Source organism: Aythya ferina (genome assembly GCF_964211825.1).
Source record: "Aythya ferina genome assembly, chromosome: 5".
Taxonomy (NCBI): domain Eukaryota; kingdom Metazoa; phylum Chordata; class Aves; order Anseriformes; family Anatidae; genus Aythya; species Aythya ferina.
In genome coordinates this window covers 11,981,640-12,006,571 of record NC_140301.1, presented here as the reverse complement: position 1 = coordinate 12,006,571, position 24,932 = coordinate 11,981,640, and the positions used below count along the sequence as shown (strand labels likewise).

At 54.9% G+C, this 24,932-nt stretch overlaps 3 protein-coding genes across 3 annotated transcripts in view; 2 read left to right on the top strand and 1 right to left on the bottom strand.

The window, feature by feature from the left end:
* LOC311438086 (inner centromere protein A-like) overlaps positions 1-8,506 on the top strand; it is an 18,156-nt gene extending 9,650 nt beyond the window's left edge. The window contains exons 11-19 of the mRNA XM_084522135.1: positions 9-22; positions 407-518; positions 1,772-1,882; positions 2,226-2,356; positions 2,577-2,655; positions 3,575-3,691; positions 3,924-4,031; positions 7,465-7,621; positions 8,184-8,506. Of these exons, the coding sequence (XP_084378261.1) occupies positions 9-22; positions 407-518; positions 1,772-1,882; positions 2,226-2,356; positions 2,577-2,655; positions 3,575-3,691; positions 3,924-4,031; positions 7,465-7,621; positions 8,184-8,389 (1,035 nt within the window). The 3' untranslated portion in view covers positions 8,390-8,506. The remainder of the gene's footprint in view (positions 1-8; positions 23-406; positions 519-1,771; positions 1,883-2,225; positions 2,357-2,576; positions 2,656-3,574; positions 3,692-3,923; positions 4,032-7,464; positions 7,622-8,183) is intronic.
* Positions 8,507-15,364: 6,858 nt separating this feature from the next.
* LRRC55 (leucine rich repeat containing 55) lies at positions 15,365-17,277 on the top strand (the record flags this gene model as incomplete). The annotated part of the gene is made up of 3 exons (XM_084522034.1): positions 15,365-16,013; positions 16,100-16,335; positions 16,844-17,277. 2 exons carry the CDS (start codon positions 15,365-15,367, stop codon positions 16,333-16,335), a joined length of 885 nt encoding a protein of 294 aa, XP_084378160.1. The 3' UTR covers positions 16,844-17,277.
* Positions 17,278-21,979: 4,702 nt separating this feature from the next.
* APLNR (apelin receptor) lies at positions 21,980-23,405 on the bottom strand. Its single transcript, XM_084520750.1, has one exon. It carries the CDS (start codon positions 23,340-23,342, stop codon positions 22,230-22,232), a length of 1,113 nt encoding a protein of 370 aa, XP_084376876.1. The 5' UTR covers positions 23,343-23,405; the 3' UTR covers positions 21,980-22,229.
* Positions 23,406-24,932: the final 1,527 nt, after the last annotated feature.

The window sequence follows — 24,932 nt, the reverse complement described above, 5'->3', positions numbered from 1 at the left end:
GGCGGCAGGCAGAAATGAAGCAGTGAGTTGGATCCCTTACCTGCTTCTTCCCAGGCTCAGCACAGAATTGCCTTGAAGGCTTTTCCTGTGAGGCAGACAGCACTGCTGTACTGTGCTTTGCCTTTCCCACTTGGAAGGGACACTTAGCATGTTCCTGTGCACCCTGAGCAGTGTTGCTCATGGCTCACTGCAGTAAGAACTGGATCGGTGCAAAGCACATGCTCATTTCTGGTGGACCTAATGCAGATACAAGTTGAGGTTAACCTCAACCAAAGCAAAATAACTCTTTGCATGATCTGTGGCAGGCTGCTCTGCCAGAAAATGAGCTACAAGTCCTTGTTCCCGTTGTCCTCTGTGTTAGAGGACAAAACCAAGCTAACAGGCCCCTCTTGCACACCCTCTCCAGAAAGAGGGAAGAGCGTCTGAGGAAGGCACTTCAGGCTCGAGAGCGGGTGGAACAACTGGAAGAAGAGAAGAAGAAGCGAATGCAGCAGAAGACTTTACAGAATGATGAGAAGGTAAGAAGCCTGGCCAAGCTTTGGGCTCCTCCAAACAATGGTGTTATGTTAGGGAGTTGTGAGATGGAGCGGGTGCAGACAGGCCACTGGCATGATGTGTGCAAGCACTGGGTTGGTGCTGTTGGTGACTAATCAGGTGGTGGGTAAGTCTGCATCTAAAATAGACTTTGAAATTCTCTGTCTAACAAGGGGAGGGCTTTGTTCTTCATACCTCTGTAGTGATTCTAACCGTTCCTGTTCTGACATGCAGCATTTACGGTGCTCTGCATTCAAGGAATGTGGTAGCATCCCTTGACTGTCTTGTGAAAAGGCCCTGCAGGTGAGACTGTTACTGGGCTTACAGTGCACTCAGTTGTTTGCACAGCATTGCAGACAGCAAAGCCATGGTGGTTGTAGGGGGCTGCAGAAGCATGGCAGGAAGAATAGCTACCAAATAAGCAAGGAATGCTCGTGACTAGTAGATGTGGTGGTGGCTGTGTGTGTTTGTGTAGTCCCTGCTTTTAAAGCTTTGCACTTACCCTTTTTTTGAGGACCTGTAGAAGTTGTATGCCAGGATCAGCTGTTGATGGCTGAGTGCAGGTGGTGCTGCTGCTTCTGTACAGCAGTGCAGGTTCTGCAGAGCTGAGGGACACTGTGCCTGGCTGACCTGGGTAGAGCTCCAGGGAAAGGGATGGTTGAGTGGACCAGCCTTTTGGGGGGTGGGCTAAGGTGAGCTTTGGAAGAGTCAGCCCTGGAAGAAGAGGAGTTGTGCTCCTTTCAGCTTTTCCCAAAACCTGAGCAGCCAAAATTACTTGTAGCCCTGGCTAGTCTCCTGCTGTGCATGTGTCAGTGCTTTTATTGGGATAGACGGCTCAGGTAAAGGAACAGTGTCTGGGGCTCAGTCAGCTCTCAGATCCCCAATTTGCAGTTCAGTTGCCAGCAGCACTGCAGGCAAAATATAAACCAGAACCTTGTTCTGCAGGGAATCTCACACAGGATGAAAGCATGTATTTTGGAGTTGGGTAACTGTCTGTTCTTTTTTCCAGACTCTCCAGGTGGTGGGTGTCTCTTCACATGACCTGTAGTAAGTGTTGGACTTTGCACAAGGTTGGTGCTAACTTCAGGGCACATTTGCTTCTTGCTGGATGCTGAGTTCTCAGTCTTGAAGTCTCAGACCTGAAGTATCAGACTTCAGAGGCTCTCCTCATCCTCCGTTTGGGAAAGACTGTGGTGTGCATCCTCAGGGCAGTGGAGGAGACACATGTCTTTCTCAGGTGCGCCTCTCACAAGTGCGGGAAGAGAGAGTGTCAGAGGAATGGAGCAAGAAAAAACTGTTAAAGAAACCTGGAGAAACTGATGCACGGAAACAGAAAACGCTGAAGGTGGTAAGAGCAACTTGAGGTTCCTTCTGTGTGTAGAAAAGGAAAGGAGTAGCAGGGAACCTGTGTATTGGTCTGCCTGGTGGAACAGGGAGAAATTACTGCCAGGATCTGCAGAGATCTGGGGAAACAGAAGCATCTGTGCTGCAAGACTTCTGTCTAGACAGTTGATGTTGAGTTTGAGTGCAAGGGAACTTGTGGAGACAGAAGGGAAATACTGTTCAACAGGTGGGCAGGCTGTGGAAGGTAAGAATGGGATATAATGAGAATGGGTTGTCTCAAAGCAGTCACTTCGTATCCAATCTTTCCATGTGTGAGCTGGAGGGTTACAAGGGTTCTTTTTCCTCAGGAGGAAGATGAATTTGAGCAGCATGAACTACTGCAGAAAAGGAGAGAAGATAGAGTGAAAGAAAAAGGAAAGAAAGCTTTGGAACTGAGAAGTCCTGTAGAGCAGCGACAGGTGGAGCAAGTAAAGGAGAGGTATTATCCTGTTTCTATTCTGGAGAAGGGGACTTAGCAACAGGCATGGTGAAGCAGTAAATATAAACAGTATTGCTGGAACTGGGAGGCTGATGTGAGTCAGCCATGTGATGTGATGTCCCAAAGGTATGGGGTGCTAAAGCAAGAGGCTATAAGAATGCTAGCAGGGAGGGATGGAACGTGCTTTCCTGTATAACTAAACTGTGGCTTTGTTCCCCAGGGTTCTCAAACAGCAGAGGGGAGAGAAGTCCCCACAACCTCAGCTGGAGCCAGTGGTGTTTACTGAAAAATGCATAAAGGTGGGGAGTGAGAGGTCTTGTGACAAATTCTGTTGTAAAGCAGTAAGGCCTGGAATAAGTAGACTTTTAAAGATCAGGCTTGCTTTCCAAGTCCTGTGTTACTACTTGAAGTTTTCTAATTTGTTACAACTTTATTTAGAGCAAACAGATACAGTAAAACTGAGTCAGGCATGATATTCTTCTAAATACTTTGTTTGTACAAGAATAAGTTAGTTCTGCTACAAGGTCACTTTCTGGTCAACAGATGAGCATTGTCAGCCTCCTAACATTACTGTTGCGGAAGATTTATGACCTACAACCACACTATGAGGAGCATCTCCAAATCATGTTCACTGATATTTAAATGAACATGGAAATTAGTAAGAGATGCTTCTAAAAATATACATATTCCTTTCCTCTGTTTGGAGATTGATCTCCATAACAAGCTTCAGGTATCATATAGCTTCATGTAACTTCACTTGCACAAAGAATATCATGGCTTAGTCTGCTTGTCTCAAAATATTACAGTAACATTTTCTTTCCACTCTTAAGTTAATGTCACTTTCTTCTGCCTTGTTCATTGGTTTAAAAAAAAAAAGTACCAAATGCTGCTACTCTTAAGGATAAATTCTTCCTTTCCTTTTTGCTCTTGCTGCCCTTATTCACTAGGCTAATGACTTCCAAACTTGTATTTTTTCCTATATAATTTTAATGAAGGTCTGAATTATTTACGTATAACCAGCAACTGGGCTGGAGTGAGACACAGCAAAACTCCTCCAGAAAGGGAGAAGCTGAATCTAATTCGAAGTGGCTACAGTTCCTGCCTTTGTTAGCTATGTGTTGTTCTTCCGTGCTAAGGAGAGTGGCAGGAGAAGCTTCTGGATAAAGTTCTTCGGGCTGAAAGGGAGCTTTAGCAGTGAAAGGCTTTCTTCTTTATTAGGCCAGAGAGAGCCCAAAAGAGCTGTACCAGCTGCTTGGGCAGGAGGAGAGAGTCAGGCAACCAGAGTCCATTTCAATGACTCCTGATACCTGGGTGAGCATGGTAAAGGTGATAAAGGTGAGTATGGGCTCTAGAGACATTGCTGATCTGAATGCAAGATTTATTTGATCTCACTGACCAAAGCCAGTTCTCAGTTCATCTGCATCATTTTTGATTCTTTTTCGTCCCTGCAGAAGAAGACAGGGACAGAGGATTTTATCAAGGGCCCCAGAAAATATGGCTAAATTCCAGAGAGAGTCTGGTTGTTTTGTTTCAGTGAATGAATGACTGAATTCTTACGTCTTAACAGGAAGAAGATCTGGAGGAGCCCTGGCAGCAGCTGGCAGAGGAGAAAAAAATCAAGCAACCAGAATCATCCTCTGCTGCCTCCAACATGTGTCTGAGCAAAACCGTAAAGGTGAGCTTAGGTTCTAGTGGAGCCCTTGAAATGGGTCTATCATATCTAATTGAATTCAGTGGTTTGGAATCAGCCTGCAAATTGCTTCAGCAGTAGTGAAGCAGTGAGGTGAAGAGAGGTGAGCAGGAGGTGAAATCATTTAATGTATGTTGTAGGGGGTTAACTGGAGTTTGTGCAGAGTGAGGACCAGGAAGCCTTTCTTCTCTGGTGCTTGGCCAAGAGCTCAGCAGAGGAGAACCTGAAGGCAAAGCAAATCTTATCTTTGAACAGCTGTTGGGAATGACCACATGATGGCAGCACATCATGAGGTGTCAGTTCAGTGTGCAGAGCATTTAGCTGCACTATAGCAAAACACATTCAGACCTGCCTGTAAAGTCTTGCTGTCATCTGTTTAAGTGTCCAGGAGTTTGAATTGGAGCTGCTTAGACCTAAAATCTGTAAGGGTGCAGAGAACAGTGCTCAAAGAGCCAAACTGCCTTGAGTACAGCCTCTCCCAGTAAACTCCCCTTCCTAGGCTCTCTTGTCCTGTGTCTGACCAGTACCTCTTCATCTTGCTGGACTTCTTTCTTCTGTGACTAATTTGAGAGTTTTAAAGAATAGAAACTAGATCTACCATGAAACGTGTGAGTGGTAGGCCCATGTGTACAAAAGTCAAGTACTTGAAGGTATGTGGTATGTTCTCCTGGGGCTTTTCTACAAAACCAGGGGAGGAAAACTCCTAAAAAGAGTGATTAAGTCAAAGTACAGTGATGCTGCTTGTATTTCTACAGATGTATACTTCTACATCCTCTTATTCTTGTTTTACATTCAATCCAATTACTGTGCAGATTTAGGGCTCATAGAATCCCAGAGTGGTGAAGGTAGGACGGGATGTCTGGAGGTTTTCTGGTCTAACTCCCCTGCTCAAGCAGAGCCACCTGGAGTGGTTAACCTGGAACTGTTTTCAGACAGCTTTTGAATCCCTCCAAGGAGGGAGACTGCCACCTCTCTGGACAGCCTGTTCAGTACTCAGTCATCCTCATAGCAAAGAAGTAATTCCTGATGCTCAGATGGAACCTTCTGGATTTTAGTTCATGCCCACTGGGCACCACTAGAGAGAGCCTGCTTCCATCTTCTTTGCATACTCCCTTCAGGTATTTATATATGTGAATAAGATTGCCACTTTGAGCTTTCAAACACTCTTGACTTGAAAAGTCCTGACTCTTTTGGCCATTCTTCAGGGGGAGAGGTTCCAGTTCCTTCATCTCTGTGGCCCTTCTCTCCAGCCTGTCCAGGTTTCTTCTGGTTTGGTGTCATCTGTAAACTCACTGAGGGTGAGCTCTGACACATCTTTTACACTATTAATGAAGATCTTGAATAAGATTGCCCCAAGCATTGGCCCCATGGGGCACACCACAGGTTACTGGCCTCCAGCTAGACTTTGTACCACTCACCCCCTTTCTCCTTGGTCTCTGGGACCTGGGCTGTCTGGAGGCCAAGCTTGCTGGTGAAAACTGAGGCAAAGAAAGCAGTCACTACCTCAGCCTCTCATTGTCCTGTGTAACTAGGTACCCCATCCTGCTCAGCAATGGGCCCATGTTTTCCACAGCCTTCTCTTCATCACTGATGTATTTAGAGGTGCCCTTCTTGTCCTGTACATCCTTAGCCAGATCCAATTTCATTTAGGTTTCAGTTTCCTGGATGCTCAGACAGTCTCTGCATTCCTCTCGGGTTACCTGTCCTTGCTTCTGCCCTCTGTATGCTTCCATCCTGTGTGTGTTTGGCCAGGAGTGCCTTGTTCAGCCATGCAGGCCTCCTGGCATCATTGCTTGATTTCTTTGTTAGGATGCACCAATCCTGAGTCTGGAGGAGGTGATCCTTGAATATTAACCAGCTTTCTTGGGCTCCTCTTCCCTCCAGGGCCTTGTGCTATGAGACTGTTCTAAGCAGACCCTTGGAGAGGCTGAAGCCCACTCTGCTGAAGTGTGGGGCTGTCAGTTTGCTGCGTGCCCACCTTGCTCCCCTCAGGAACCTGAATGTCACCATCTCCTGCGTGCTGCCCCCAAGGCTGTGACCTTCACATTCCCAACAAGCCACTGCCTGGTGGTGAATGTGAGGTCCAGAGTACCTCTCCTTGTTGGTTCCTCTGCCTCTTGGAAGCTGCCTTCACTGTAGTTCGGTAACCTCCTGGATTGCTTATATCCTGCTGTGTTGTGCCTCCAGCAGGTATTGGGGTCTTAAGCCCCCCATCTGGTTGTCAGAAGGCATCAGATTGTTCTTCCTGGTCAGGCAGGCTGCAGCAGACCCCCACCAGAAGGTGTATCCCTGCCCTCTTTAATCCTCACCCAAAAGCTCTCAGCTCCTTGTCTACCCATCCCAGGCAGAGCTCTGTGCACTCTTTTTAGCCCCTCTTTCATATAAGGGGCGAGTTCTTTTCCATCTTTTCATAGCCTGTCCTTCCCAAGGAGCCTGTAGCCTTCCGCTGCAGCTCTCCAGCCATGGGAGCCATCCTACCACATCTCCATGATCCCAGCAAGGCTGTAGTCCTGTAACACCTCTTTCATCAGGCTTGTGTCCTGTACTGCATGCATTAGGATGCAGGCACTTCAGAGAGGTCCCCCAGCATGTTGAGCTCTTAAAGTTTGGGGAGGATTTCTCTGTAATGATGCCTTCTTGGTTCCTCTGTCAGTTCTGTGCTACATACAGCTGTCAGGTCTCCTGGTCATCTTCTGTTCCTCAGCACAAAGCCAGGGGGTCCCTTCAAGTTTTGACTTGTGCTGTTCCAGCCTGCAGCTTCAAAATGAAATGGAGCCCTAGCTTTTTTTCTGGCCAGGTACTGGGAAGCCCTACATCACAGCTTGGGGGCTGCAGGTTGAGCAAGCAGTTGGCATTGCCTGCTGCAGTGTGCAGTCCTGGGCTCTAGCTTGGCTTCCAGCAAGATAAGGTTTCAAAACAGATCAGACAGAAGAGGGAGGGATGTGAGCACTTCTGGATGTTACAGGAAATCTCCACCCAAGTTACCTGTAAGTAAGAATATTACAGATAATGTGTCAAAGGTATCTCATACACAGTTGAATAACCTTTATGGTCTCGTTACTTTGAACTAAGGATGAAAATGAATGTGAAATCTGCTTTGGAAGCCTGCTCTCTTTCTGGCTACCTTCCCTTTACTGCAAAATTCCTTGCCCAACATTGGGCATTGCCAAGGTACCTTTTAACTTTTGGCTTATGGTCAGTGTGAGGGTACTGCCTAGGTACCTTAACGCTGTATTGCTGTGGGATCTCATCTGGGATCTTGGTGCAGTCTGTTGGCCTCCTTAACGCCGGAGCTTTGAGGTGCCTGCAGGGGGTCAGGCTGCACGGGTCTGGGTAGCCTGTCCTAGCAAAGCAACCTCTTCTGCCAGGCTGCAAGGTCTGCTTCCTGCCCTAATAAGTGCCTTCTCTGTGCTTTCAGAAATCTATCTCCACATCATGCTTAAAGCCCCCGAAGAGCATGAAGATATTCAGGTCCCCCAAGGTAAGCGAAAATAACTACGGGATGGATCTGAACAGCGATGATTCCACAGATGATGAGAGTGCGCCTCGGAAGCCTGTCCCTGCCTGGGCTGACGGTAGGTGCCAAGTGTTGTTTGGGCTCTAATTCCTTCCTTGGGAAGCTGGAGCTTTCTGGACTTGCTCAGTGTCATCTCAACTTCCCTAAAGTGCGGTTCAGGAGTGTGTGAGACTGCAGTGCTGGCAGCTGCTGGCTGGGGGGGCGGCTGGATCTGTTTTCTTGCAAGTGCTGTTGTGTTGGAGTTAAACCAGAGTCCTGTGTGTGTGTTTGGATTTGGGGAGGGGGGGTGAAAGAATGGTGGGAGCTCACTGCTGATGGAGCAGCCCATCCTCCTGAGGGGAAACCAAGATGTGGTAGGTTTGGGATATTTTTAGTGTGGTGAAGAGTGACTTAAAACAAGTACTGTTGGCAACCTGAAGATGGGTTTGGAATTCAGAGCTCTGCAATGAACAGGAAAGTTAATCATACTGTTAATCATACTCACTGTATGGGTTGCAACAGGTTTTTTCAGGTATGGATGGAGAAGAGTGACTATCCTGTTGGCCCTGACAGAAGGGATACCATAAGCAGAGCACTGAAAACCTGTTCATAAGTCTGCTTCTGTATTTTATTTTATTTAGGGTCTCAGCTTAATCAAGCTATTATCCACCAATACTATCACCCAGTGGATGTTGATGAGCTCTTCGGCTTAATTGCAAGCCCCAAGCTGGAGGACATTTTTGGCAAGAGCAAGCCTCGATACTTCAAACGCACAAGCTCAGCAGTTTGGCATTCCCCACCTGGGACCAAATTTGCTTGTGGCCCCACCTGCAACTTCAAGAACTGAGAAAATGCGAAGAAACATTTCCTTGAGTGGGATATATCAGGTTATGTGTTTTTAGCAGACATTTACAATTTTAAACCTTTTTTTTGTATAAAAATATTAAAGTTCTGTTGCATTAAACATTCTGTCAGTGCTTGTCTCCTTTCTCCCTCACTATGGGAGGATGGTGCTGCCTTGTAGCTGGTGGCTGTAGCCACTGTGCTCTGAGGTCTTTGAGGTTGATGGCTGTGGTTTGTGCACGTATTTGGAGACATCCTGTTCTCTTACCCATTTCCTCAGCTTACCTGCAGAATCTTACCCAAGAAAGCTATGAAACTGCTGTAGGGAAGATCAAAAATCTTAAATCAACACAGGGGAATCAGGAGTTTTGTAACTTATTTGGTAAAATACTTACGAATTTAACAATGTTTCTATCAGCAGGTATCTTTTGACCCTGCATTCTTTGTCTTTTTTCCTTCTCAAGGAAAAATAGAGCCTCAGCTAAGTTCTTGGTGCTGTTCTTTTAGGAGGGGTGAGGGTACAGTCTTGCTTGGGCAGGAGGTAGATGTGTTTTGCAGCTCTCACTTGGAAAAGGGTAAGCAGCAAAATGATTTCCTCAGGACTGCATTCATAGCACCTGTTTGGTGCCCCCTGCCTGTGCATGCCCTGGGCTGTGCTCGGTGGTGGCAGGCTGCCTGCAGTGCAGCCAGAGGCCCTGGGAAGTGGTTGCCTAGGGACTGCTGCAGTGTGCTGGGGCAGCTGCAGAGCATCCTGAGGTCCTGCAGTGCTGTGTGGGGCCAGCTGTGGCTCCATGCCGTGATCTCAGCTGCCCCTGCAGGGCTTGTCCTCAATTGTGTTCAAAAATCAGTTCAGGTAGTTCGACCTTTACTGAGTGTAGCAATGAGGAAGATGCTTGGGTGAAAAGGGAAAGCCCCGACTTATACTTAAGTCCCACAGTGGCCATAATAACCACTCCTTCCCCTTTCCTCAGTTCTTCCCCTCTTGGGCTGTGTTTATGAGCACCAGAGCCTCTGTAATTAAGTAATATGTTGTGTTGCTTTGGGATCCCTTGTGCATCAGGCTAGCAGGTACAGAGCGGGGCTTCCTTTCCCTGAATGACCAGGGTGGTGTGTCCCCAACCCTTACCAGTACAGCCCTGCACTGTTCCAGCACCAGACTGGGGCCACTGACCCCACGGGGCAGGTGCCTGAGGATAAATACAGAAATGTGGCCACAGACGGGTTGAGAGCTGTTTAGGCCTGCCTACAAGAGTTTGAAGGAGGTTTTGAGCTGGTCAGTGTGGTTTTGAGGAGCTCTGTAGCAGGTGTGGGGTGGTTTCAATCAGCTCAGGAGAGTTTTCAAGTGGTGTAATGGAATAGGATTACAGGTGGTTAGAGATCAGTCAAAAGCTCTGGTTTTGAGCTCTGTGGAGCTCTTGCTTGTGGGTGAGACAAGTGGTTGAGACTCACAAGAGCGAGCGAGCAAAGCTTTGTAGTGGTTAAAGGCTGTTCAAAGCTGCTCACCAGGAGCTCAGAGCTCCATCCTGGCTTCTAGGCTGCCCCAGGACCTCTGGATTCCCCCAGCTTTTCTGGTTCCTCTCAGGCTCTCTGTGTCACTCTCAGTGCCTGTGGGTCTTGCACTGAGTCTTGCCTTTCTGGCCAGCCTGGGGGCTTTCTGAGGTGCCTTCAGGGTCTCTGTGGTGTCCCTGAGCTTTCTTGTTCTCCACAGCCCATCTGGGACTCTCATGTTCCCTAGGCTCTGTTGGGCACAGATCCAGGCTGTCCCCTGCCAGCTGGCCTCTGTCCCTCATGGGTTTTCTTGGATTTAACATCGTGTTTGGGGTCGAACTGGTTTTGTTTGAGCCCAAACCCTGTGCCAGAGCAAGCACTGCCCATCGAGCTGCAGCCTTGATGTTCTGGTAATGAGCAGAAAGTTCACAGGAGGCCCCTTGCCAAAACCACAGCTGCTGTCAGAGCATTTCCAGTCCAGGATGGATAATCAATAAAAAGCACGAAGCCATTTCAGAGCCCTGCCAGGCTGTGAGGGGTCCTTGGGGTGTCTGGTTCCCTGCACAGCCCCAGCTTGGGCATCAGGCTGGTGCTGCTGGCCTGAGGCCGGGGCAAAGTTCCTCACAGACAATGCCAGCCTGGCCATAACAGGCCCTAGAAAGCAATCTGATTTTTTTTTTCCAGGCTGACTGCTGGGTAATTGACCAGAGCACAGTCTCCGGTGTCATCTCAGCAGATGCAGGGCTCTGGAGCTCAGGATATGAGCTGAGAGTCAGAACTGAGTTATGGAGGGGAAAAACGTATGTTTTCCATGACGAGAGCTGTGCTGGGCCTGGAGTAACCAGGAAGCTGAAGCAGATTTGTGCTTAATTAATCTAAGCTCTCTGCTTGGCTCCATAGTAGTGCTCCCAGTAATGGGAGAGGCCAGGCCACGGGCACTGAGTCTGCACAACCAGCATCTGGCCATGCACGTTAGAAGGTCCTTTCATCATTAAAAGGAGAAAATATGTCCTAAAGGGAGAAAGTATCTCCTGTACCTGTCATCTCTTGATACGTGTGCAAGCTCCAGAGCCCCTCACTGAGGAGTCCTGCTTATCAGACACATCCTGTATCCACATTGTGTTTTCCTTCTTTCGGAGCAGCCAGCATCTGGAACGTCTCCACTTAATCTGGATTTCTTCAGCTTTTGAGAAGGAAAGAGGTTTAATCTACCCAAGCTGTTCACAGTTGGCTGTGCCATTGTGGAGCCAGAGACACAAAAAAAAAAAAAAAAAGTGAGCTTTTTTTTCCTGGTTTTTGTTTGTTTGTTTTCCTGGTGTTGTCTGGCCTGTTATCCATCTCTTTCTATTCTAGCAATCAGAGCACAGGGAGACTTGAGGCTCTGGGCCAAGGCAGCCTCTGCTTCACGACGTCCTTCACCACAGCCTCTGCAGGAGGCAGGCGGGGTGCCCGAGCATCCCGCAGGGCAGCTGCGTGCTGTCTCCCAGGTCATTCTCACCCAGGTGCCACCACTTGTCCACCTGGACCCACCAGCATCTGTCCCTCACAGCACACGTTGGGGCTTACAGTGCCGACCATCCCTCCCCCTCCAGCCAAAGGACTGCCCTCGGGGGGCTGGCAGAAGCCCTCCAGTGCAGACCTCCAGCTCACAAACTGCTGTGGTTTCCTACATCAGAAGAGCTAAGGCCATTTTTCGGCTGTTTTGAAGCCATGCTGATAGTTCCTGTCCCCACCACGCCAGCACTGTCCCCAGCAGGAGCACCACATCCTCATGAGGACATCTGTGTCCCCACCAGAAGCGTAATGGCCCGTGGAGATCGCAGCCAGCAAGGCTGCTTCAGCCCCTGTGGGACCAAAACAGCTGTGGCTGGGCCAGGTGGAGGTGCTGTTAGGATGGCCTTTGCTGACATCAAAGCTTTTGGTCAAACAAAATAAGCTTCAAAAGCCCAGGTAGCCTCAGGGTGACAGAGCCGTGGTGCAGCAGGATCTGCCCAGCTGCTGCCGGGTGGTGGGGCAGGGTGAGGAGCAGCCCCGGGGGGCTGAAATTTGGGCTAAACCCAGGCTGCAATCTCCTCCGAGCAGTTTGCACGCTCCCAGAGATGAGCAATAGCCGTGCTGTGTTGTCGGCATGGGAAGGAAGTAGGCAAGGGCAGCCCATGGAGGAAAACCATACACATCCTTACAGAAGCCACGTCCCTTGCAGCTTGGAGACAAATCCCACGAGAGCGAAACCTGCTTAACCGATTACAAAGCGTTTGGAAGTTGTAAAACCCTACCTTGGCACGAATGTGCCGCGTTCGGCTCAGAAAGCAGATTTGGGTTTTGGCTCTCTGCCACCAGCTGGTAATTACAAAGAGTGTCAGCCAAACTAAAAATGTATCTTGGATGGAAAGAGACCCAAAACAAAGTCAAATAAAGCCCTTTGTAAGTGCTGCTGCCAGGATCCTGGCACGGCTCCGATCTTCCTGAGCCTTACCAGTCCTACCGTGACAGCACTCAGGCCGGGTTGACTTAGTGTAAGCACGTTAATGGCTGCAGAGTAGTTAAAAAGTAATTATTAAGGATCGGTCTGCTATATCGAGAATGGTGCCGAGGAAACTGGAGGTCAGCTGCACTCCACGCTGATTTTATTGCTTAAATACCCACAGCTCAAGAGCTGGGCACATCCTGTGAGCAGCGAGGGAGCTGAGATCCGGTGGCTCCCATGTGAGTGATAAAGCCCAATCTGAATATGAGGCAAATTTACTGAGCTGGGCTGCCCAAAGCCACCTCAGGATCTAAGGGACTGGGGTGAGCCTGGCCAGTGGCTGTGCAGAGCTGGATGCAAGGGGCAGCCCACGCTGCTGCCTTGCTGCTGCTGCCTCCCCAAAGAATGTAGGGAGGGAGAAAAGCATCATCTGGAGCAGTCATCTGAAAAATCAGCAGCCTTCTGCATGTGGTTTTGTACCAGAAATGCTCTTTTTATGGGGCTGGACATCGCAGAGGTGCTCTGGCCACCTGTGGGTGAGCTGGTAAAGAGCAGGAGGGCAGCCCCAGGTGTTTCCCAGCCCCAGAAGAGAGGGAGGAGGTGAGCACATCGACCCCCAGCTCCAGGAGAGCAGTTTGCATCTCCTTCGGGGGTGCTCATAACCATCTCGGTAGTCCACAGCACCTTCATGACGTCTCCAGCAGGCTGCTGGGCTGCTAACACCCCTTCATTTGGGGAGGGAGATGGTTGGTGAGGGCGGCCACAAGCCAAGCTCTGACGCTTGGCCTTGAGAGCCATTAGAAATGAGCCCTGGTGGGGCTTATTTGCTCATTTATTTGCTGCAAATGCAGCCATAAATGGTGTACTAATAGATCCTCTGGAAGAGATTTGCAGCCAGGCATGGGTCTTATCTCTAATTACGTGTCTGGCTGAGCTGCATCTGGCTCCAGGGACGTCTGGGTGTATTTGGTTCCTGGAGCTCCTCTTGAAGCCCGCTGGGACCCTGGGCGACGAGCAGCACCAATTAATACCCACCCCGGGGAGAGGCAGCCGCGGCCACGCGCCGTCTGGCTGCGGGCTGCCGTGGCTAGGAGGAGCTGTCCCACGGGGAACAAAGAGCCCCCAGCATTTGGGAGATGCCACCAGGCCAAAATAGGGAAAAAACTGGGTCGATCGGGCTGGCGTTTTCCGCTGGGATGGAGGCAACTCCGCCAAAACAGCGGGAGAAGGCTGGAAAAGAAAGGGAAGGGAATACAGGCAGGCTCGGTTTTGAAAGTGCCTCCTTTCCCAAATGTCATGCCCGTGTTATCGCAATGTTTCCAGTGTTGCCAGAGCAGCCTTTTGTTCCAAAAGCTTCATTTGCGTTTAAAGAAGCCAGCTGCAAGGGGGGGGGGGGGTGGGCACTAAAGATGGCTTTGCCCCCTCCCTGTATGAAATGAGCGGAGAACCAGAAATGATTGCTTCACGTGGAGCAAAAACAACCAGCTGTGGCTCGAGGCGTTTCCCAGGTCTGCAAACAAATAAATACAAAATAAATAAATAAATAAATAAATAAAAAGGGAAAAGAAATAAAACCAAGCCAACATTTCAGCTGGGTGCAGTCACTCCTGGCTTAGCTCTGGAGCACCTCGTTTTCCCCTCCTGCTGACACGTATTCGGTTTCTGTTTGCAGAGCCCGGCAAACCCTGCTTCACCCCATCCCACGGGGGTGCTCCCTGGGGCCGGGGGGTGTGCTGAGGGCAGCCGGTGGGCTGGGGAGCAGCCGAGCCCCCCGTGGGTGGCGGGATGCCACCCGCTGCCCCTCGTCCCGCTCCGTCCCCCCGGGTGGGGTGTCCCCGGAGCGGGGGCATTGCTCTCCTCCACCGTCTCCATCGCTCTGGCGGCTCCACATCCCGCTCTCCTGTTGCTCAGAGATGTGGAGGCAGTTGCTAAGAGACACCGAAACGTCAGTATCTGGCCCTCAAGGAAAAAAAAAAAAAGGGGAAAAAAAAAAAAAAAAACGAGAGACAGAGAAAGAGAGAGACAAGGGAGGACGAGGAGGAGGAGGGGAGGAAGGAGGTGGGGAAAGACCTGCTCCGATTGCCAGGCTCGGCAGCAGCCCTGGCTGCGGCTGCAGGAGCCACTTGCCTAACTTGGTGGCCACCCGAGGACCCCTGCCTGGCCACCCAGGCCTCGCGGCGGCGGGGAGCCGAGCCCTGCTTCGTCCCCCGGGCAGCGTGAGTATCCCGGGGACCCCCACGTCCCCCCAGCGCCACCGGAGGGATCAGCAACCATGGCGGGGAAGGGCTGGGGGGGCAGCTGGGGCGGCAATTCCCCCGGCAAAAACCGGCTGAGGTGGGGAAAAGATGGAGATGTGGGGAGGGCACGGGGCGAGGGAGGAAGGAGCAAAGATGGCCAGGCAGCGGGGCCGCCTGGGCGAGGGATGCTGTGGCGGAGGGAGGGCCGGGCGTGGGGATGAGGTTCTCTCTGCGGGGGCCAGGCCAGGAGGGTGTCCCCGGCCGCGGGCAGAGCTGACGGCAGCGGCTGCTACGCCCCTGGCTCTGCCCACCGCCTGCCAGGATGAGCCGAGCCCAGCCGGTGGGCTCGGGGCCCTCTTTGTGCTCTGCTGGCGGAGGCACGGCGAGGGCTGGGGGTGGCGTGGATACCCCGTGAGCCACAGCCCCCCCCTCAGCAGGGCGTACCGCTAGCTTGGGTTTCTCTCACCCCTCTTCTCCACAGGAGGCTGAGAACGGCCTGACGGCAGCCCTGTGCTGGGGGGGGACTCGCTGAGCCCCCCGAATGTCTCCGGGACACCCCAAGCACTGCTTGGCTAGCTTGGAGCCCACCTCCGCTCCCCAAATCTTCCTCAGCCACCGCCAGCAGCCCTCGGTGTGAGCGGAGGGGTGACACCCCCCCCCCAAGCATGGTCCCCGCCGGGCTGTGACGGGCAGAGGATGCCGCTGCGGTGCGGCTGGCGGGCTGTCCCCGCGCTGAGGCCGGCTGGCCGCCCCGTTCCCCGCGGCATGGCACTCGCCGGGCTCTGAGATGGGCCCGGGGGCTGGCCGCCGGCCCGCCATGCTGCTGGGCCCCTGGGTGGTGGCGGCGGTGGTGGCAGTGGTGGCGGCGGCGGGCGCTGGGGCGGGCTGCCCGGTGCTGTGCACGTGCCGCGGGCAGGCGGTGGACTGCAGCGGGCAGCGGCTCTTCTCGGTGCCCGCCGAGCTGCCGCTGGACACCGGCAACCTCAGCCTGGCCCACAACCGCATCGCCAGCATCCCGCTGGGCTACCTGGCCTGCTACGCCCAGCTGCGCGTCCTCGACCTCCGCAACAACTCGCTGGAGACCCTGCCCACCAGGCTGTTCCTCGGCGCCCGGCGCCTCACCCACCTGGACCTGAGCTACAACAACTTCAGCCTGGTGACGGCCGACATGTTCCTGGAGGCCAGCGAGCTGCTGCGCCTCGACCTGAGCCACAACCCCTGGCTGTGCAAGGTGCACCCCAAGGCGTTCCGGGGGCTGGCGCAGCTGCGGGAGCTGGACCTCAGCTACGGGGGGCTGTCGGCGCTCAGCCTCGATGCCCTGGAGGGGCTGACGGGGCTGGTGACCCTGCGCATCGGCGGCAACCCCTGGGTGTGCGGCTGCGCCATGGAGCCCTTCCTCAAATGGCTGAAGAGCCGCATCCAGCTCTGCGCCTCAGGTAAGGCGGCCCCATGTTCCCCACCGCGTCCCCTCCTATCCCCCAACCCCAAATTTACGGCATCCTGACGCCGCTCCCCTTGCCAGATTCACAGCTGGCCAAGTGCCAGGCCCCCCTGGAGGTGAAAGGGGTCCCCCTCTTCTCCCTGACGGAGGAGAGCTTCAAGGCCTGCCACCTCACCCTGACCCTGGACGACTATCTCTTCATCGCCTTCGTGGGCTTCGTGGTCTCCATCGCCTCGGTGGCCACCAACTTCCTGCTGGGCATCACGGCCAACTGTTGCCACCGCTGGAGCAAAGCCAGCGAGGACGAGGAGGTTTAGGTACGGCCGGGGAGGCTGGGACGCGGGGCTCACCCCCGTTGCCCCCAGCCACCCCCAGCCTCCCCCGCTCCCCACCCCGGCCCCCACCGCCTGGTGGGGACACCGGACTGTGCCTTGTCCTTGTCCCCTCCCGCTGTCCCCCCCGTGCCTGGCCGTCCTGGGGAGACCGGGGGACGGTTCCCCTCTTCTTTTGCCCAGAAATGGGGAATTTTCACCCCAGGACCAACACCAATACCACTGCCATGAACCCCAGCGGAGTTTGGAGTCCCCCCCCCCAGCTCCTGGGGCTGGTGGAGGTGGTGGCACAGGGGGCTCATAGGGGGGTCCCGGGGCCAGGAGCCTCCACGCGGTGCCAGTCAGTGGGAGATGGAGCAGGGACCATGGAGGGGGAAAGGGACCTCCATTTGGGAGAGAGACCCCCCGAAAGCAGCGTGTGCCTTGAGGGATGCCCGCACCCACTGCCTTGGGGGGAAAAACATGGAAATCCTCACTTTCACCCCGTAAACAGCACCGGTGGAGCAAGAGCCCGGCAGCCTCCAGCTCCCTGAACCCTGCCCGTGCTCTGCAACCTTGCCAAAACGTGGGGGCCAAGCCCAGGACATGGCACTGCCACCCGGCTCAGTGCCACCGCCCGCTGGGGGACAGACCTGCGCCTCGCTGGTGACCCTGGCCGCCGCTCGGACTCACAGACAGCCCCAGGGCCGTCGTTCCTGGCGCTGGGACAAGAGTCGAAGCCCCACGAGCAGCTCCCGGGCACGGCGTTCACCAGCCACCTTTTTGCTCCTTTCCCTCCTCCTCCGAAGTTTTGCACAGGTTCGGGGCCATTCCAGGTGCCAGATGGCTTGGGGAACCCGTCCTGATCTCGTCATTAGGAGGCAGAAGGAACTCCAAAGGAATTAAAAAAAAAAAAAAGGAAGAAAAAAATAAAGCCAACAGCCCCTCTGCCCAGCCAGGGTGGCCGCTGCTCCCACGTGCGTTTTCCACCGTCTTTGTGGCCGTTCCTGCAGCATGCAGGGCCGAGGACTACCGCCTCCACCCCAGCTGTAAAACCCCTGTGGCCACATAGCACTTTGCTGCCAAGAAGCATTTGCTCCCATCCTCGGCCTCCCGGGGTGGGTTTTGCTTGGGGAAAGCCCCCCCCCCCCCATTGCCCCTTCCCTGGGGCTGCTTGCCTGCCGGATGCATCCCGAGGAGGGGCCTCCCGTGAGTTGTTTTATTTTCTTACCGTGTTTCCATGCCTGTAGCTGGAGTGTAGATGCACAGTTTAGAAACAAATCAACCAACCAAAAAAAAAAAAAAAAGAAAAAAAAAGAAAAAAAAAAAAAAGAAAAACGGGGAAAAATAAGGCAATGTGCTGGCTTGATGACTCCACCCCCAGCACCGAGTCTCTCCCGGGGCTGGTAGCAGCGTGAGGGCAGAAGGCTGGGTGCAAATCACTGCGGGCCCCGTGGCAGAGCCCCCCAGGCCCGCAGGAGAGCAGAGCCCAGCGATGTTGCCTCCGGGGATAGAGGCACTGGGGGGTCTCTTTTTTCTTTTCGGTGTCTGCCCCTGCCCCACCAAAACAGCCTCTGGATACCAAGGACCAAATATGTGTTTTCCCCAGCAGTTTCTGACCCTGTTATTGGGTGACGGAGGAGAAAGTGCGAATTCAAAGCTCCCCAGCATCCCTGAATTCATCCAGACCAATTTTCTGCCTTTCTGAAGCAAAAGGGCCTTCCCTCACGCTTCGCTGCCCTGCATGGGGAGGGCAGGGACCTGCCTGAGGGTGCCAGCCCCACGCCAGGTGCCCCCACACCACAGCCACGGCCAGTCCTGCAGCGAGCTGGGGAGTGCCCAGGCGTGGAGGCAGCTGCCCTGCCCTCCTGTTGTCCTCTCCTTCCCTCAGCCATACCCTCATCCTCTTTTCTTTTTCCTTTCCTTTCCTTTCCTTTCCTTTCCTTTCCTTTCCTTTCCTTTCCTTTCCTTTCCTTTCCTTTCCTTTCCTTTCCTTTCCTTTCCTTTCCTTTCCTTTCCTTTCCTTTCCTCTCCTTTCCTTTCCTTTCCTCTCCTTTCCTCTCCTTTCCTCTCCTTTCCTTTCCTCTCTTCTCTTCTCTTCTCTTCTCTTCTCTTCTCTTCTCTTCTCTTCTCTTCTCTTCTCTTCTCTTCTCTTCTCTTCTCTTCTCTTCTCTTCTCTTCTCTTCTCTTCTCTTCTCTTCTCTTCTCTTCTCTTCTCTTCTCTTCTCTTCTCTTCTCTTCTCTTCTCTTCTCTTCTCTTCTCTTCTCTTCTCTTCTCTTCTCTTCTCTTCTCTTCCCTTCCCTTCCCTTCTCTTCCCTTCCCTTCCCTTCTCTTCCCTTCTCTTCCCTTCTCTTCCCTTCTCTTCCCTTCTCTTCCCTTCTCTTCCTTCCCTCCTTTCTCTCTCTCTCTTTCCTCCTTTCCCCCTTTCTTTCCCCCTTCCCCAGGCTACACCAAACGCTGCTGGCTGGGGAAGGCGAAGTGGGAAGCGCCAAGTTCGACCCCACAACCCGGTCTTTGTACGGAGCACATTTTATAAACGTGTACTTTTGTAACAGTGAGCACTTTTTCAGAGCTGAACCTCAACAATAAAGAACACCAGTGCAGCCTGTCTCGGGGCTGGGGTGGGGGGCGCGTGAGTGCGGTCCCAGGGCCACGGGCATGCAGTGGTGGCGGCGGGGACACGCGGGACCAGCCGGGAAGGAGGTGGAAAACAACCTGCAGAAGGCATCAGCCGTGTTTTCCCCTCCTGAGCTTCCTGTTATTCCTCCGGCAGCACCTCCCGGCGCGGCGGGGCCCAGCTGCTGGCGGCCGGGTCACTGCGGTGTCACCCGGCTCCCCGGGGCGGCCGGGGGCTGCTCCTACGGGCTGGGGCCCAGAGGTCGGGCAGCAGCTGTGTCGTGTCCTGCCGGCACGCGTGGCCCTGGGGACACCCAAGCCTCGCCCCAGCACCCCCGTTTTCATTCCACCCACCCGTCTCCAACCCCTCTTTCCCTCCTCGTCCTCCCTCCCTCCATCTCCTGCCCTCCCCAGGAGCTGTGGGGCCAGCCGGACCCTCCAAGCCTTTCACCCCTCAGCTGGCTGAAGGCACAGGGGCTGCTGGAAACATGAAAAAAAAAAAGTCTCCTTCCATTTCAACCCATTTTAACCCCTTTAAGCCCATCCCCTCATTATTTATCGCCTAAACTCTGCCTTTCCAAGGTCCACGGAGCTTTCCACCAACTCCTGAAGCTCTCTCTCCTCCTAACACACACCACCTGGTGAAGGGCCCAGGGCTCACTGCTCACCACGGGGACAGATTTTGGGTGGGTAGCCCAGGGACTCATGTGCTGGGGACACAACAGGGCAGCGAAGGACTGAAATCTCCCCCCTTGCCCTCTCCCTGGGGGCTGAGCAGAGGAAGGCAGACGTTTCTCACCCCATAATTATTTTCTCAGTTATTTCTGAGCTGCGAGGTCTGGCGAAACCTCCTCTGCCCAATGAGTAAGCCAAGTTTGGACAAATTCAGGTGTTCCCAGCACGAATTGGGGCCGTGCCCCACCTCGCCACGGCACCGCAGCCCCTCCAGCAGGGACTGAGGGTGATGTGGGGTCCCCTCCCTGCCACCGTTTGCTTTGGGGAGGAAAGCGTGAAAGTGTAAACAAGGAGGTGACTTCAAAGGCAAGCTGGCCTCGCGGGACACCTGGGGACATCAGCCAGGCTCGGCACGCCGTGACATTATTTTTGCACCTCCGGTGGGAGCTGGGAGCTGGGAGCTGGGGGCTGAGCCTCCCATCCTGGGCTGGGAGGTTCCTGAGGGTCCCATCCCCATCCGTGCTGGCTTCTCCACTGCCCCCATCTCCCTGTGCAGACTGCCCGTGTCCCAGTGCCACGTCCCCACTGTGCCCGTGTCCCCACCGGGGCCACCCACGCCACGCTGGAGCCCTGCAGCCAGCCAGGCCCCGCAGCAAGGCATGGCATCGCTCCTCAAGGATCCCATTGCACCCAAATTCACCCCCAGTTCCCCATTATTTTTTTTCCGAGGATGCTCCCGGCCGTGGCGGGGATTCGGCAGGGCTCCCCACCCCCCTCCATCCCCTCTATCTTCCCTCCTCATCTTTCCGCAGCCGCCTTTCCCCCCGCGCTGCCGCAGGAAGGCAACACCTTCCTTATCTCCTTCCGACCGTTGGTCCGGACCCGCTGCCCCTTCCCCCCCTCTCTCCGGCCTTGTTTTTCTGAAGTGTCCCTGCATTTCCCCCCTGAGACTCCTCGGCTCAGCATTTCCCTCCTCCGAGGGAAAAGGGAAATCTCCAGCAGCCGGATAGAAAGTCCGCAGCTCCCGCCGCCGCTGGCGAGGTGCCCCGTGCCTATATCCGCGCCTGGGAGGAAGCTGCCCGTGCCTGGGCTCCTAAAAAAAAACACAAATCGGGGCTCCCTCTGCCCCCCTTTGGGGCCAGCTTATTTAGGGGTGGTGGCCAGGAGGATGGAGAGGGGGGCCGAGTGGATAAGCAGGAGCCAGGAGCTCTTTTCCTTGCGTTTTCCAGCAGGGCACCTTGACTCTACACACCCCAAATTTCCCTTTGGGCTGTGGTCTCGGATGCAGCATTTCCAGCATCCCAACCCCCTGGCTCTTAGCCCAAGCCAGAAACCATGGGGAAACCCCAAAAAAGCCCCAGCCAGGGTGCAAAGAGCCCCAGTAGGCTCACCTCCACGGCTGCACCCCCTTTGCTGTTACCCAAACCAAGTCTCCTCCCTGGCCACCTTCCTGATTTACTGCATCGAGACAAAGGGCTGTCCCTAAGGGGTGATGAGCGAGGCTCAGCTGGTCCCAAATCGAGGACAGGGCAGGCAGCAAGGTCGCCCCAGCCCTCCTCCCCCCCTCGAAACAACGGGAAGCTCCACGAGGAACCAAGTAATGATCCCGCATCCTTTCCAAGTGGGAACAAAGGCCAAGGAGACAGGATAGTTAATCGCGAGTAAATGAAGGATGTAAATAGCAAATAGGGGGAAGATTTATTTAGAGCGAAGCCTCAGGAAGCGGCTGGGGCTGGAGATGGAAACGGGAGAAGAGCGTTTTGGTGGGTCATCAAAATCCCCGGCTAGCGCAGGCCATTGTCCTGCTGGCGCCACGGGAGGATGGGGAAGGGGATGGGGTCCCCAAAACGCCGTCCAGCCCCAAACTGGCCCCGAGCCCACACCACGGGGGTGCCCTCGGTGCTGGCCTGGGGCGCGGGCAGCAGCCCCCGGCTGCTTGATGGCATCCACGGCCCCAGGGGGGAACCACTCAGGGTGTATCTGGCCTGAGATAAGGAGGATAAAAACCTCAAACGGGGATTTGGGAGAAGGGGACAGCTGCCTGATGCAATCAGAGCCTCCCACTGGGGCGGGCTGAGCTCCCACCCCATGCACCAGAGGATTTTTTTACTTTTTTTTGGGGGGGGGAGGTTCTTTTTCTGGTTTTCACTCCGGTCTCACTGTGCTGCGATGCAGCAAAGCGGCGCTCAGGGGTGGGAATTTTTGCACTTCCCAAAGCGTGTGGGGATGCACGGTGTGCACCCAAAATGTGGGGGGCACTGGAGGGGGCACACACACACACAGCAACGACCCCCCAAACCCATGCAGCCCCCCCCACACCCCCTCCATCACCCCAGAGGGACTCGCATACTCCGCTCCTTTATTTTTGTAACCAAAACTCATTTATTTGTCACAAATCTCGCGGCCGCTGCCCCTGCCCAACCCACCCACCCATGCTTTGGTATCCCCCCCCCCCCCACAAAAGTATCCCACAAGCAGAGGCTCCCCAAAGCAAGCCAGGCTCTGGGGCGCTGAGAAAACAGGAGGGGGGGGTCCCCCCAAAAAAACACAGGGGCCTCTCCCCGAGGAGACCAGCTCAGGGGGGGTGCTGGGGTCGGGATGGGGGGGCTCAGGCGCGGAAGAGCGTCTCCTGGGTGGCGGGGTCCAGCTTGCCCCCCCCGGGCGGCCCCGCTTTGCCCCCCGGGGGGTGGCTGTGCCCCGAGGAGAAGCTGCCCGAGCGCTCGGCCCCGGGGCCGGGGGGGCGGCAGCAGAGGAGGGCGGCGCAGGCCCGTCGGAAGCGAGGGTCGAAGAAGGCGTAGAGGAAGGGGTTGAGGCAGCTGTTGATGTAGGCGATGCCGGTGCAGTAGGGGTGGAGGTTGTTGAGGAAGGCGTGGAGGCCGCAGGACCAGGGCAGCACCTCCAGGTCCATCAGGACGTAGAGGGTCTTGACCAGGTGGAAGGGCAGCCAGCAGCCCCCGAAGGCGGCCACCAGCACGGCGATGATGGTCAGCAGGCGCTTGCGCTTGCGGGGCCCCTCGGCCCGCTCCCGACGAAAGTGGCTGGCCACGGTGCGGGCGATGAAGAAGTAGCAGGTCAGCATGATGGCGAAGGGGGCCACGAAGCCCAGGGCGGTGGACGACAGCCCCAACCCCACCTCCCAGGCGCTCTCGGTGCCCGGCGCGGCCAGGTCCCCGTAGTCCATGTAGCAGGTCACCTTGGCGTCCCCCCCCAGCGCCGCCGCCCGCCGCAGCACCAGGGCGGGCAGGGCCAGCAGGGCGGCCAGCACCCACAGGGCCACGGTGGCCAGCAGCCCGCTGACCCGCGAGCGCAGCTTGGCCGTGGCCAGGGGCCGCACGATGGCCAGGTAGCGGTCGAAGCTCAGCCCCGTCAGGCAGAAGACGCTGGCGTACATGTTGACGAAGACCAGGTAGCTGCTCACCTTGCAGGCGGCCGTGCCGAAGGGCCAGTGGTAGCCCAGCCAGGCGTAGGCGGCCCACAGCGGCAGGGTGGCCACGAAGGTGAGGTCGGCGGCGGCCAGGTTGGCAATGAAGGTGTCGGCGGAGCGCCGCCGCTCGCGGCCGCCCTTGAAGATGGTCCAGAGGACCAGCCCATTGCCCGCCGTGCCCAGCAGGAAGACCAGCAGGTAGATGGTGGGCAGCAGGGACAGCGAGGGGCCCCACTCCTCATACTCGCACTCCGTCTCGTTGTCCCCGTAGGCATAGCTCTCTGCCAGCTCCTCCATGCTGCCGGGCTCAGCTCAGCTCATCCCCGGCGCCCTGGGCTCAGCACCGACCTCCTCCGGCCCTCTGAGCCCAGCCCGACGAATCCCACCTCGTTACCTCCCCTTCCTACCCGCCCTCCGCCCTCCTCCTCCTCCTCCTCCTCCTCCTCAGTGGGACGGGACAGGATGGGGAGCCCCCGTGGGAAATTTCACAGCTCCCCTCCCCACACACACACCTCCCATCTGGCTGCCCCGGCCCCCTCCGAGGGGTTTTACCAGGCTCTCACCCAAGTGTCAAAGCGTCAGCCCGCGAGATAACCCCGCTGCCCCCCACCGCGGCCACCCCAGCGCCCAGGCTGGGTGCAGGGACACGGAGAACCAGCTCCTGGGGGGGGGCACGGGCAGGCACCCCCCAGGGACGTGGGAATTGGATTTCACATCTCAGAGGGCGCCTTCGGCAGCTGGGGTGTCGCACCCCAGGGTTTGGGCATTTTGCAGCTTGGGGCTTCGCAGCTGGGACCTCACAGCGGGCGTTTGGCACTTGGGGTTTTACATTTGGCATCCCAAACTGCCCGGGCCCTCTTCTGAGCGCTGCAGGAGCCATTTATGCATTTAGCCAAAATCTGGAGCAGGGAAGTGGTCGCTTGGGTTAGCGAAGGAACATTTTAAGGCATCTTCTGCACCGGTACAGCGTAACACAGAGCCCCCAGGGACCTCACTGTGTGTTGATCCTGTGCTGACTATTTTTGTAAGGCGAAGGAGCAGAAAGCAGCCCTGCCTTGATGAGAAATCACCTCCAAACCCAGAAACGCTGGAGGGAGCAGGGCTGAGGCGCAGGACGCTGTCCCACCGAGGCTCAGCTCTCGCAGCTGCGGCTTTGGGCAGAGCCCTTTGACAAGCTGAGTGTTTGCAAAACACAGCCTGATAAAGCCACGAGCCTCTGCAGAGGCTGAGACAAGCACGGGGCTCGGCTGCCCGCAGCACGGAGACGAGAGGTGCCTTTTGCCATTAAAAATCGATAAATCACCAGTCGGAGGGATTCAGAGCGAAGCGAAGGCACGCTGGGGACAGCAGCAGCGCGGACGCCGAGCCAGGCACAGCGGTGACACCACCACCCCCCTGCCAGCACGGCCGGCCCCTCAAACCAGTGTTAAAACCAAAAAAAAAAGAGCTGGTGGCGAGGTAATTGGGTTGCTGAAATACAGGGCAGCCCTAAGGGGGCTCCGAAATAAGGCTGGGGGAGGAGAAGCCCCAAATCTGAAGCAGCTCTCAGCCCCGTGAGAACAAATGGGGGGCTTCGCCAGGCTTGGGAGGGGGGTGATGAATAATAAAATATTCTGATTACCTGGGACAGGGTCAACTGGGAGAGCCAAACGTTAACCCTGTAAGGAGCTGCGAAGGTCAGCATTTCGTGGAAAAATTAGAGAAAAAGCTGTTAAAATGCAATGCCTAAATGTGAGGGCTGCTAACTTCATATTGCAAGTTTTTTGTTTTTTTTTTTTTAAAAAAAAGAAGAGGAGACAGAACCACACAAAACCCCAAGACTGATGAAGCCGTTACTTAAGACAGCTAATGAATTGAATAAAAGAGGGAAATAAAAAAAAATGCTAA